This window comes from Micromys minutus, assembly GCF_963924665.1.
Source record: "Micromys minutus genome assembly, chromosome: 5".
NCBI classification, from domain to species: domain Eukaryota; kingdom Metazoa; phylum Chordata; class Mammalia; order Rodentia; family Muridae; genus Micromys; species Micromys minutus.
Genome location: NC_137974.1, coordinates 57,858,339 through 57,872,270, shown reverse-complemented (window position 1 = coordinate 57,872,270; position 13,932 = coordinate 57,858,339). Strand labels below are relative to the sequence as shown.

Here is a 13,932-nt window from a genome sequence, read left to right as displayed (position 1 = left end):
GAGCCAGGGGCATAGCTGAGGGCACTAACCCTGGCAGAGATGCCTGAGGAACACATCAAAGAAGGGGATGTTGATGGGCTTGTAGGTTCGCCTGTGGTCTTCAATCTGGCCCAACACCATCTTCAGCCAGAACACAGGACAGGGAAGGAACACAGAGAACAGTCAGAAGCATGCATAGAGGAGACGAGGCAACAGAGCACTCAACCCCTTGCTCACCAAATTCAGATGGGACCGAGTTGGGAAAAGCTTAGGGACATGTGCCCAGATTTGCTGCCATTGCTGCCACATGGGAATCCCAGAGAGAGAGAGAGACGTGTGAAGAGCTCATCCCTTGTTTCTGGTTTCTTTTCTCAGCTCTGCACCTACTGCCCCTCCTCACCTGGATGCAGCCGGCCAGGATGCTTGAGGTGAGGTTACTATAGAGCTGGGCATACTTCTCGCACTCCGTCACCAGGTGGCGAAGCTCAGAGGCCAGCAGGAGCTGCGCAGAGTGCTTGTCCAGGACTTTGGAGAGGGCTTCTTTGGCTCCCAGGCAGCAAAGCACTACCGCATAGTCTTTATGCATCAGAGCCAGGCGGTGCAGGAAGCATGTCAGCTCCTGGACAACCTGAGCCCAGAGCCACACGGGTGAGTATCCGGAAAAGCAAGGACAGAGAAATAAGGGCAGGGGCTGGGTCCACTGAAGAAAGAGTGGCAGAGACTGAGGCTGTCTGCAGGGCCGGGAGAGGATAGGGAGAGTGGAGCAGCATAACTGAAGTGCTAGGACTCAGTCAGTGGCAGTACCGCTTGGGTAGTTTCACCGGCTTCTTTCTGCCAGAATCAAACTATCCCAAGAGCTAGCCTTTGTCTGACATCACTATGTGATGTACAAACCCCGGCTCGGAGACTGCAAGGCCTGTCTGGATTGCTGAGTGACACTAGCCTTCCCTTCCTTCCTCCACAGACCACAGTGTCCTGAGACCCTCAGACCTACAAGGATCTGCTGAACCTCTAGAGCCTCACTGGGCAGGTGGTGCCTCAACTTCTGCTTTCCCTCCTCCAACCTCCAGCCAGGGATCTGGTACCTCAGAGTCACTGCTTGGCCCATTCAGACAGTTGAGGCAGGGCTCCAAGACTTCGTGCCAGGGGAGGACCATTGTCTCAGGATAGTCCAGCAGCCGTGTCATGACCCTGGAGGAGAAGGGAACAAATAAAGCTCTGGGTCTCTCAGTCCCTGTGCACGGTGCCTGGACAGACCCTTTACCTGAGGACCATGAGCAGCAGAGATCTGTTGGGCCCCGGGGCATCGAGAGTCCGCAGCAACAGGAGGAAAGGCTGTGTTTCCTGCTGGAGGCGCTTGAGGAGGGGCCTCATGGCACCTTGAGGGCTGCCTTCATGGCACAGGACACGCTCTAAGTCCAGGAAGAGTTCTGCCGACAGATCCCCCACCAGGGATCGGATGAGTGACTTGGGGGACCCATCCTGACCCTGGGTGCTTGGGGTCTCCAGTGCTGCAGGGCGGACACACCAGAGGGAAGATGTGCATGAGAGGCAACTTATAAGTCAGTCAAACCAAGAAATGATGCAATCCAGAAAGCCACTCCCCCCACCCCACAGACTTTCTTTCCATACTGAGAATGTCTATGTCATAGTTTATCTAAGTATAAGAATTTTTTTTTTCTGGTCCTCACTGTAGACCTAACTATACTTGAAAAGCAATACAGTGTAAGAGACGCTGCTGAGATAACCACATCCCGTCACCTTCCACTATTAAATACTAGCCACATAAACAGCACTGCGGTGATGGGGTCATCTCCAACCAAGTGTGGGGGCTTCAGACACACGGACTCAAAGATGCTGCTTGTTGCAGTCAGCACCCATGTGTCTGGGTTTTTACCTATTTTTTTTTTAACATAAAGGATTCCCTATAACATTGATAGTCCTCCTTTTGCTCAACAGGTTCTAAGATCAGACACGCCATGGAGATGCACACAGGTACTGTTAGCCCCTGGGAGACTGAAGCAAGAAGATCTTGAGTTTGAGGTCAGCCTGGGCTACATAACCTTGTACATATTACACTTCCTCCCATCCCTTCAAAAAAAATCTCTGGCTTGAGCACCTAAGGTTTCTTTCATTTCCTGAAGATTCCTGTATCCTTCATTAAGTGACCAGAACATAAAGCTTAGGTTCCTGGTCACAGCATGGCACATGTCACTCCTCAGCAAAGCACCCATCCGCCATGGTACCTGCTCGCTCAGGACTTCCCCAAGGCTCTGAGTAGCGACTAAGAAGCATCATGAGGATGGTGCGTGTGGTGGGCATTGGCTCTGTCCCCGGTGCTATCCCTGAGTGCCTAAACAAGGTGTCTCTCAGCTCCTGGGTTATGATCTGGTCTCCCAGAGTGTGGTGGTTGCACAAAAGCAGGTTGAGTAGAAGCAGACCATTTCTCACGGCAGAGGAGCACCTGGAAGGGGCGACCCAAGAAATTGACAGTGAATGCAACAGAGGTGGGAGACAGGTGCAGCTGGGCTGGGACGGGGCTTCAGTGGTCCCTCTGAGGAAGGACTCCTGTCCATCAGACCTTGGGCCATGACCCCAACCCCATGACTGAAGGTCAGATTTTCTGCCTTCCCTGGGAACCACCTATGTCAATTTGGTCTCTCTTCCAGTGACATTCTGAGAGGGCCACCAATGTTTACCCAGAGGGGACAAAATAGGTATAATTTCTGTGGAGAACATGAGCCCGGAGGTTTTAGGGCACAGCAGGGATTTAGAGTCTGGAGGGTGGTATCTGACCCCTCGGTATTCAACATCAGGATCACAGCTGCGGGTACACTGAGGAGCAAGCTCTCAGAGCCTGGTCGCGTGGCAGAGTCAATGCTGGCAAAGATCTCTCTGGTCATCTGGGCATCAAACAAAGGTTGGGTGGAATCTCGGCTGCTGACCAAAGTGGGGACGTCAGAGGAATTAGCAATGGCTAGCATCTTCAGTGCCTGAAAGAAGGATGCAGAGGCAGTTCGGGGTGATCAGAACCACACATGGATACAGCACAGTGATAGAGTTCTCATGCAGCACACACAAGGTCCAGCCTCCAGCCCTACCCTGAAGGAAAACAGACGCTACTGTCATCATTCTAGTCCTCAAACCCTGGAGCAGCTGGACTGCTGACAAACTGGTTGCATGAGAGATGGAATTGGAGCAGAAGGTGAAAGAATGTGAGGGGGGAGGGGAAGGGAGGGAGGAGAGAGGAGATGGGATAGGACAAAAAGGAAAGGGGGATAGGGAAGGAAATGAAGCAAAGATGTGATTCAAACAGAACATTCTAAGAGTGAGCAGTGTATCCACGGGCTGCTTCTCGCTCCTCCTGGGCCTCCAACACCAAAGCTTCCAGAGTAGGCACACGGTGGGGGGGGGGGGGGGCTCCTGCAGCCTGCAGCCATCTTCCCTTCTCAGTCGACCACTCCTACCTTTCCTGAGTCCTGCTTCTGGGCTTCCCTCCTATCTCTCAGTATTTTTCTGCCTGGTCCTCTACTACAGTCCTCTGTCTCCTTTCTCTCCTCCCTTCCTAGGCAACATCATCTACTTCTGTGGAAACATGTTTGTAATGTGAAGTCTTATTTTCTGCTATTACAGAGGCAATAAAATGAAAAGCAGACATTATACCTCTGAGGGAAGGATGTCTCTACTGTAAGGGCTCTCTCTCTGAAAGAGATGCCCGGGAATGGACTGGTCTAGAAGTAAGTCTCAGGACAGTTCAGGTGAGGCCCAGGCCCACCAAGAGAACCATTTCCTGTGTCCACTCCAGTCTACTCCATGTCTACTCCAGGTAGCGAGAATTCTATAGACTTCAAGCTAGAAACAAGAGGCTTGTAAGTGTGTCCTGGACAGGAATATGAATTTAGGAGTAAATGCAGTTTGAGAGGCTCAGAAAATATTTTTGCATACTGGTGGCCTAGATAATGTCTGTCTACTTTTGGAAGGCACAGACCCCAAATGACGCTGTGAAGGAACTGTATCCGGTCTGCTCTGAGTGGACATGTGCGCATGTCCACTGTACCTTGAGAATCCACTTTCAGAACTAGTTTCCTTCAGGGACACTGGGTTTTACACAGCCAAATGCCCATTCCACACTGGCATGGAACACTCTACCGTAAGTGGTCAGGAAGCCAACTTCTTGTAAGCTCTCTTCTTTCCCTACTGTCTGGCCAAGATGGCAGAGCAATGGCAGTGTTACCTGCTTTACTTGAACCCAGTGAGGGGTCATTTCTGTACATGGGGGCTGCTCAGTTAAAAGACAGACACACAAACAAATCCTCTGTCAAACCTATGATGCTAGTCTTTGGCCTACACCTGCCTGGAATTTCAAGTGAGAGACCGTGAACATGCCAAAGACTAAGTCCTGCCCTTCTCCTCAAGCTACCTCTTCCTGTGACACACTTGCAGACAGCAGCCCTCTCATGCACCCTTGCTTATATCTAACCTTGAGTACCTCTGTAGTCTGAGTAGGAAGGGCCCCTACAGACTCAGGGTATACATGCGTAGGGAGTGGCACTATGAGGAGGTGTGGTCTTGTTGGAGGAAGTGTGTCACTGTGAAGGCGGGCTTTGAGGTCTCCTGTGCTCAAGCTATGCTCTTCTGCACACAGTCTTCTGATGCCTATGGATCAAGATGTAGAACTCTCAGCTCCAGCACCATGTCTGTCTGCACATGCCATGAGGATAATGGACTTGTTTCCCACTGAAACTGTGAGCCAGCCCCAATGAAGTGTTCTTTTTAAGAGTTGTTATGGTCACGGTGTCTCTTCACACCAGTAAAAACCTAAGACAGTATCTGTCTGTCTCTGTCTGCCTGCCTGTCTGTCTGTCTGTCTGTATGTATGTCTGTTTATCTTTTTTCTAGTGTCAGCTCTCTCCCTTCACCATGTGGGTTCCAGGGACTAAACTCGGGTTGTCAGGCTTGGAAGCAAGCACCTTTACCCACTGAACTGCTCACCGCTCTTGAGAATCATTCTTAGACATTCCACCTCTCTGAAGCCATGCACCCCAGCTCCAAGTCCACTCAGATTACATTCATTTTTCTTTTAATGGTTTTCTTTAGATTTATTTATTTTAGGAAAACGCACTGTCTTGCTTTCTTCAGACACACCTGAAGAGGGAATCAGATCCTATCACAGATGCGGTTGCTGGGATTTGAACACAGGACCTATGGAAGCACAGCCAGTGCTCTTAACTGCTGAGCTATCTCTCCAGCCCCCAGATCACATTCTTGAAGTTCTCTGTGTCTTTCCATGTCACTATGCACAACGTGGTCTGAATCAGTACAGGAGCCTTTCAGGGTCCTTGGCCAACACTCTACATGTCACTCACCAATCACTCAGTCCGGCTCTGCCGAGGATACTCACTGCCAGTCCTGCCTGCTGCACCAAGACAGATGTCTTGTATTCTTGCATGCAAATCAGTACAGCGTAGATGCCACCCTCCCTGGCAAAGAGCGGACGCCATTCATGCTTCGTCATGAGCAGGTAGAGAAGGCGCAGGGCCAGCACCACCACCATCTTCTCTCCCACCTGGTTGGTCAGCAAATCCACCAGCGTCTTCACGAGCTTCTCTCTGAGAAGAGAAAAGACACTGGGACTCCCCGCACCAAGGAGTCTTGCCTAGCTCTCCAGATATAAGGTCATCTGACTCCCTTCCTGACTCCATCCACCAAGATTCAGTGTTCTCTTCTCCCCAACCTGTTCTTCAGGCCTTAGTCTCACTCTGGACACATATACACCTCTTTCTGCATTCTAACTGCCCCTGCTTCCTCGTTTCAAATGAATCTATAGATTCAAAGTCATTCTAATCAAATGGCTTAAAAGTTTAAAAAAAATGTCAGGGAGATCCAGGAAGAGGGGGAAATACATAAGTACAGTTAAGAAATGTCTGGAAAATATAATGCTTTTAGTTAGCCAAATATAGCCAAAAGTATATAACTGAAACTCTGGGACAAATACAGAGGAGCCTAAGAGATAGGGAGATAACAAAAGAAGTAAGGGTAGATCTCAGCCAATGAGCAAGAACTGACCACTGGGAAACTGACCGACTGTGGATCTGGGCATGGTGGCTCATGCTGAGAACCCAGCACTTTGGAGGGAGACAGGAAAACTGCCAAGAACTTCCTTAAACATAGTGTGGCACCTTGTCCCCAAAAGTTAAAAAGCCAAATGCAACATAAAATAAAAACTCTCCAAGCAAACAAGCCTATCGTGCTCTTGGGCTGGGGTATGTTGTAGCGCATGCTCGGTGTTGTGGGAAGTCTTGGCTTCAGTCTCTAGCACCAAAAAGAGAAAGGAAGATGTGACACCATCTTGCCTGCTATCCACCTGAAGAACAGAGAGATTAGAATATGCTTCATGCCATTTGCAACAATAAATTCCCAGTCAAATTTGAAATGAATGTCAAAACAAAACAAAAACCAGAATAAGTATTTGTAAAAAAAAAAAAAAAAAAAAAATTCAGAGGCTGAATGGCTCAGTCAGTTTACAAACATCAAGACTTGGCTTGGGGCTGGAGAGATGGCTCAGAGGCTAAGAGCACTGACTGCTCTTCCAGGGGTCCTGAGTTCAGGTCCTAACAGCCACATGGTGGCTCACAGTCATCTGTAATAAGACCTGATATCCTTTTCTGGTGTGTCTGAAGACAGCTACAGTCTACTTATATGTAATAAATAGATAAATTGGAAAAAAACTTAGCTAAAGATCTCCAGAACTCCCATGGGAAAGCTGGTCACTGAGGAAGCAGACAGGAAGACCCTCGGGCTGGCGGCTGGTCAGCCAGGCTAGCCATATTGATGAGTTTGGGATGATCCTGTGGCTGGCCAACAGGCCTAGCCAGATCCATGAACTCTGGCTTCAGTGAGAGACTGTGTCTCAAAAAATAAGATGAAGAAGATCGAGGAAGACATCCAACATTTGACGTTGACCTCTACATATCCCTCTATACATGTGTACAGGCATACACCAAAAAGTAACAAGTTGCTTAGTTACGAATGTATGTGGATTTGGGGAATAATTTGTTTTCTTTACCTGTACGATGTGATGTTATTTATTGCAAAGGTGTTGGAGAATAAATTGTTTTTTCATAATCATTCACTAGAAGGAAACTAAAACATAAAAAATTGTAATTTTATACTGCTTGGCAGATTTTGCTGGGATATATAAGCTATGGGAAAAAAAGTGTGGAGCTGGGACATGGCTCTTCTATCCATCAACTGTGTGTGTGTGTGTGTGTGTGTGTGTGTGTGTGTGTGTGTATGTGTGTGTGTGTGTATGCATGTACATGTGTGTATGTATGTGTGTGTATGTGTGTATGTGTGTATTATGTATATGCATGTATATGTGTATATGTATGTATGTATGCATGTGTATGTGTGTGTGAAATGCCTGGAGCCTGCATGGTTACTAACCATTCTATGTATAAATGTGTATATGTCTGTCTGTAGTTCTGTATTATGTATGTGTATAGGTATGCATGTATATACATATTTAGATGTATGAAGTTATTAGACTCTCTCTTTTGTTTTATCCACTGTGCGTGTATGTGAGAGAGAGAGAGAGACAGAGAGACAGAGATAGAGACAGAGACAGAGAGAGAGTCAGAGAGAGAGAGACAGAGAGAATTTTCTCTCTTTCCTTCTCTTTCTCCCTGGCCCCAAGTACTTAAGAGTTCATAGTCTTTCCACTGACCACAGGGAGTGCCAACCCCAGTAAATTAAGCTTTGTTCTCTCAGAGAAAAGTCTGCTGAGCAGCTCCTCTAATCTCTGGCTCCAACTGGCAGCAGCCCCTGTAAGTATCTGGATCCATATCAGTCAGTGGCTCTAAGCTCTGACCCCCAATGGATGCCTGCCTCAGTTTACCCACCACATGGATACCAGGGCTGGTAATTGGCATGGGAGGATCACAGGTCAGCCAGGCAATACAGTGTGAGACTCCATCTCAAAACACACACACACACACACACACACACACACACACACACACACACACACACACACAGTGCTGCTGGTTGTGAATGAGGACTCTGAGAAGGAGAACAGGGACTAACCGGCCTTCCACACAGCGGCAGACACAGGGGAAGTTCTATTCTGATCTATTGCCTCAGAACCTATGGCAACTAAGTATGAATTAAACAGAATAAATGCTCGGCTGCTTTTGCAGTTAGAGTTTGCCATTTTTATTTGCTATAGAGCCCTCCTGCCTCTGCTTCTCAAGTGCTGAGATCAGAGGCAGGCTTCTTGACACACCAACACAAGCCAGGATTGGTTATGACTTACTTACTCTAACAAGGATAATTCCTATGAACAGTAAAATCAAGTTGAAATGTTCACCTAAACGTTAGCACTGAATATCTGCAGGGAGGCACTTTTAGATAATTTTTATCTAATTTTTTCCAGATTTCTTTCTTCTATGTTTTTCCTTCTGCTCCTCCTTCTTCTCTTTGTAAGCTGTGTCTCCCTGTGTGGTCTCGGCTAGCCTGAAACGCACTAGCCATGACCTTACACGATCTGCCTGGCTTTGCTGTGTGCTGAGATTAAAGACATTACCTCTACATCTATATTCTAACTCTTCATACTAGTTATTCTCTTGTGATCACAAAAACAAAGTGAACATGATTGTTTATAGTATACAAACAAAACGATTTGAACACAGATAACAAAATAATGTAAGAATGCCTTAATATCTACAAGAAAAAGGCAACAGCTTGATAAAAGTTGAAAAAAAGATATTTATGTAAACAACAAATGCACGCAACGTGCCTAAGGTTATCGAACCAAGAAACTAATGTAGACAGGCTCTGTGCATAGATACCCACTGCCAAGTCCAACATCCTGCATTTGATCCCCAGAAGCCACATGGTGGAGGGAGAGAACCAACTTGCTCGAGTTGTACTATATACAAACATGCCACAGTATATGTAGGCGTGCATGCGCACATGCTCACACAAACACATTTATTAATGTGCCAATCTGATCCATTAAGAAGCAATACTGTGTGCTGGAAAGATGGCTCAGTGGTTAAGAGCACTGACTGCTCTTCCAGAGGTCCTGAGTTCAAATACCAGCAATCACATGGTGGCTCACAACCATCTGTAATGGGATATGATGCCCTCTTCTGGTGTGTCTGAGGACAGCTACATTATACTAATATAAATAAAATAAAATTTTTAAAAAAGATGCAACCCCAACAACTTAAGCTATGAAGAGGATCCACTTTAGAAACTCATTAAAAAAAAAAAAAAAGCAGCAATACTGTGCTGGTCAAGGTAAGGGGCTTGGAGACAGGAGAGCGGTGTACGCAGTGTACGCGGTGTACGCAGTGTACATGGTGTACTTGGACTTGGCAGCCACCACATACCAGTTGTACACATTATGGAAATTATAAGCATCTCTGTGAAGACTAAAGACTGACACCTAGAAATCCTCTAACAGACGCCGAGTGGGGACAAAGAAATGCCACAGAAGCTAAGACACTCCTCTCATGCTATTTCCACCTACCTAAATCACACAATTTTTATACTTTTATTCATCAGAGTTTATAAAGTCATAATTTACACTTTTTGAAATAGTATTTTGTGTGTGTGTGTGTGTGTGTGTGTGTGTGTGTGTGTAGGTATGTACAGGTGCAGGTGACTGTGGAAGCCAGAAGAGGCATCAGGTCACCTGGAAGTGGAGTAATAGGTGTTTGTGAGCTGCCTAATGTGGGTGCTGGGAACCGAACTTGGGCTCTCTGGACAAACAGCAGTTACACTGTAACCCTGCCGCTGGTGTGACTGGTCCATCTGACAACAGCAGTAGGAAGGGCCTTGGACTCTCCTCTCTGAGCTTTGATCACAGCCCTAAGACAGCACAGAGGTGACTACTTGTGTTTCTCCTCTCCTCTCATTCCTTACCCAACCATTCTAATCTTTTCCTCTTTTTTTCCAGATTGACCTCACATTTGCTTCCGACTTGTGAGCTCTGTGATTACAGATAGGTATGAGGAGCCACCACACCCCAGCAGGACTTTTCATTCAGCAGTTTCATGTGAGCTGTTTAAAAAATGAAAATGCACTTGTGTAATAAAAAAAATAAGATTTTTTAAAAAGTTTAAAATACAAAGAAAGTAGGGACAGAGTAAAAGAAGAGAGGAAAAAATCTAGACAAGGTCTAACTGTAGCACAAGCCTCAAGCTCACAATCTTCCTGAGGATTAGGGTTAGGCATGTGCCACCATACCTGGCTCAGAAAAAATTTTTAAAGAAAAAATACTAGAGCTAAAAGGACCTACATGTTTGGAGCCTGGCTCTGGCTCAGTAAAACTCTCAGTTTTCTCTGAAAACTATAATAATAATATTAATAATATCAACTGCGTTGTCATTTCTATGGTGGAGCCATACCTAATGAGAGCACAAATGTGAAATCTCAGGAGTGCTCAAAGAACACCCATCCTCCGAGCCCACTGGTCCTAGGCCTGTCCTTCCTCCATCCCCAGCCTTTCTATCTCTTGATTTCATTACACTCCCCCCACCCCCAATGGGCCCTAATGGCTCAGCTTCAACCCAAACCCTTCCCTCGGCAACATTGCTAACCTCAATGATCTGTCAGGACGGACCAGAGGGTGGTCCCGCTCAGTGACCTCCTCCACAGCCTGGGAGAGGGCACAGAGCCCTGAAAGCTGTAGGTTTGTATCCAGGCTGGAGATCTGCACAGTGGCCAAGACCGCTGCCACATGCTGATCCAGGGAGCTGCGTGGACCAGGACCCCGCAAGGCTCTAGCCATTTCTGCAATTAGTGAGGGAAAGGCAGTAGCTAAAACAGTTGTCATTCCTCTAAGCTGCAAGTTTTTAAAAGTCAAGCCCAGTCATGGTATCAACAGTATTCACTACTGTAGCTCAGCATTTATAGCTTTTCCAATAGTACATGAAGGATCTAGTCACACACTCAAGATGGAGAAGCCTGCGAAACAGACTTTTGTCTTCCAAAGAGACTGAAGAAAGGGTGGCTGTCAGGCAGACACAGTCAAGCTCACGGAGAGACACATGGGTGGGTGCTCACAAGCTTTTCCCCAGGAAGGGCCCTTCCTCCATGGCTTCCTTCCGCTCTACCCACTTCTACTGGGCTAATCAAGTCTTGTTCTAATGTCCTTGCCTTCCCTCCCTGAACAGAACTTACCAGTAGCTGCCTCCTGTGTTTCAGGGGATAGAGCCATCCCCTCGGTCACCAGAAGCTGATTAAACAGCTGGGAATCACTCTGTGCTTTGGGGGACTCCGTCTTTGCACCAACAGGCTCTGCCTCTGCCTTGGAGGACACAGTTTTTGCTTCGCAGGACTCTTCTTTCTCTGAGAAGCTGGCAGCTGACTTGGACCCATCCTCTGGCTCTGGGGTACAGGAGTGACTCCATGAAGATGGCAAGCTCCCCAGTTCCTTGGGCAGTAGTAGCCCATACTTGGTGTAGATGTGGGAGTTGAGCAGATCACAGAGGTTGTTGCCCTCAAAGCGGTTACTGAGAACCTGCAGCACACCCTTGGCCATCTCTACAGGCACAGAGATCTCTCCCAGAGCCTTTTCTCCGGGGGCCTGCCAATACAAAAGGCCTATTTCAGGGACAAATAGATACAAAGTTCCTAGGAACAGCCATGGGAAGAGCCACACCTGCATTTGCTCATATCCCTGCATACTAGACCCTCCAAGAATGCCTCCTCCACCAGCAGACCTCCATAGACTTCAACCTCCACAGTGAGAGTCTCCCCTGGCATGCCTAGCTCTAACCCAGCACATCCCTTGGCCCAGAGCTCTTGGGTTTCTGGTACCTTATCCAGTTTCTCATGCAGATTCTGGAAAATTGACTGCTGCTCACACAAGTCCAACTTCTTGATGAAGAAAAGTAGTTCCCACCACTCTGCCTGGGTCAGGTACCCCGGCTCCTCATTCTCCTGGGGTTCGGGCTGAAGATATGGCAGTGAGTACAGGCCATGTGTGGGCTTCCAGTCCCAGGAGGGACATGCTGAGGATATAGAACAGTCAATTTCTGAACCTCTGGAGCAGCCTCTGCTCAGAAGTGGCTTAGTGCTGGACAGCGGTCCTCAGATCCGAATTATCCACATCCTCCTAGGCTCACCTGTGCCCAGTACAGTTGCCCCTGCTCCCTTCTCCACAGCTGCTGATGCTGACTCCCCAGTAGCTTCTTCAGGCCCCAGGATCTCTAGCATGTGCCAGTGTACCCAGTAGGTGCGGCCAGTTGACTGCCAGAAGACCTGGTAGGAAAGGAATAGAAAGGACTCAGGTCTCTGAGCTCTGGGCCTGACCACAGCTGGCTAGGCCTAGACAGCTCTCCACATAGCTGAAGGCTTCCTGCCAATATGGGAAGGTAGCGGGCCCGCCTTTCTTCCTAATCTTCATGGCCTCTACTTGCACACTCTTAGCATCTTCCCCTGATGACAGCATTGAGGTGTCTCAGTATATCACTTCTGCCTCCTGGGTATGAGATCCTGTGGTCTCACAGCCAACCTACCCCACCAAATTTTCTCTGCCTGTTAAAATTGAACCCTCTCCTGTATTGATTTTATATATATATATATATATATATATATATATATATATATATATATATATATATATATATATATATATATATATATATATATATCACTCTACAACTGGGGATTTTCTTCTCCTTCTTTCCTTCCTTCCTTGTCATCATCATCATTTGTGTAGCCCTGGCTGTCCTGGGACTTGCCATGTAGATGAGTCTGGCCTCAAAACTACAGAGATGTGTTTGCTTCTCCCTCTTAAGTGCTAGGCTTAAAGCTATGCCAGCACGCCTGGCCCTCCTTTCTTTTTGTTGTTGAAACAGGGTCTCATGTAGCCAAGGCTACCCCTGAGCTTGCTATGTAGCCAAAGATAACCTTGAACTTTAATCCTCCTGCCTCTACTTCTCTAGTTCTGAGATTTCAAGAATATGACAACATGCTCAGTTTTATGTGGTGCTAGGGGTCAAATCCAAGACCTCATAGATGCTAGGCAAGGATTCTATCAACTGAGTTACATCCCCGGGCCACACCGGAAGGTTTTCTCCTTGGGTGGCATATCAGAACCTCCTAGCTACCCAGCCACCAGCACAGACTAGATCCATCGGTCCCAGCACCGTTTGAGCCCACCTGCACAGGGGGCACGCCATTGTTGCTCTGCTGGAACTCGCCCTCGTCCCCAGCACTGATCTCCTCATAGTCATCCAGGATGCGAACTCGCATGCCGGGCTGTACCGTCTGCTGAACATATTCACCATAACCACTGCGGCTAGAAAATTCAGAACGACAACGGAAGGCCTGCCCTGGCTTCCTGGGCGTTGTGACAATGGTGGGCAGCAGCAGTGGAGAGCCTGAGATGCACGGCTGGAAGATGGACCTGGAAGGCCGGGGCGGCGCAATGCCCTGCTCGCTGAGGTTCCGAGCCCAGCCCATGCTCCGCACCAGCTCTGAAATGAGGTTGCCCACTGCCATACTGAGCTCCAGCTCCCGCTGTCCCCGACTCTTCTCCGTGAGACATGGAGAGCTCTGGTCGCCAGCTCCTGACTCGGGGTTGTTATTCAGCTGATCCAGCAGGGAAGTGACACATAGGTAGCGCTTCACTAGAGAGAAGAGCAGCTTCCCAGGGATCTGTAGAATACAACCCTTGGTTCAAGTTCACCTCCCCGTGGCTTTCACCCCCAGCCCCTCAGCATCTCCCTCGACAGACAAATGTGAATGCCTCATTTCTAGGCCTATGCTTCTCAGATTTTTCCAAGAAACACAAAGGAATTATCTTTTTAAAAAATTTTGTGGATGGGTGTTTTACCTATATGTATGTCTGTGTACCACGTATGTGTCTGGGGCCTGAGGAGGCTAGAAAGGACAATTAGATATTTTGGAACTAGAGATACAGATGGCTGGTAGCTG

The 13,932-nt window shown here is 47.8% G+C and overlaps 1 protein-coding gene across 2 annotated transcripts in view; it reads right to left on the bottom strand.

Annotated features, from left to right (window-relative positions):
• CUL9 (cullin 9) overlaps positions 1-13,932 on the bottom strand; it is a 39,182-nt gene that overhangs the window by 20,426 nt on the left and 4,824 nt on the right. The window contains exons 4-16 of one of the 2 annotated variants that reach the window (XM_080916653.1): positions 13,156-13,653; positions 12,117-12,252; positions 11,809-12,002; positions 11,170-11,575; positions 10,587-10,779; positions 5,381-5,588; positions 2,776-2,972; positions 2,226-2,443; positions 1,244-1,490; positions 1,065-1,170; positions 380-607; positions 217-279; positions 30-120 (exon numbers count right to left, since the gene is read on the bottom strand). In XM_080916653.1, coding sequence (XP_080772779.1) covers positions 30-120; positions 217-279; positions 380-607; positions 1,065-1,170; positions 1,244-1,490; positions 2,226-2,443; positions 2,776-2,972; positions 5,381-5,588; positions 10,587-10,779; positions 11,170-11,575; positions 11,809-12,002; positions 12,117-12,252; positions 13,156-13,653 — 2,785 coding nt within the window. The remainder of the gene's footprint in view (positions 1-29; positions 121-216; positions 280-379; positions 608-1,064; positions 1,171-1,243; positions 1,491-2,225; positions 2,444-2,775; positions 2,973-5,380; positions 5,589-10,586; positions 10,780-11,169; positions 11,576-11,808; positions 12,003-12,116; positions 12,253-13,155; positions 13,654-13,932) is intronic. The other variant, XM_080916654.1, reaches the window with a different exon arrangement.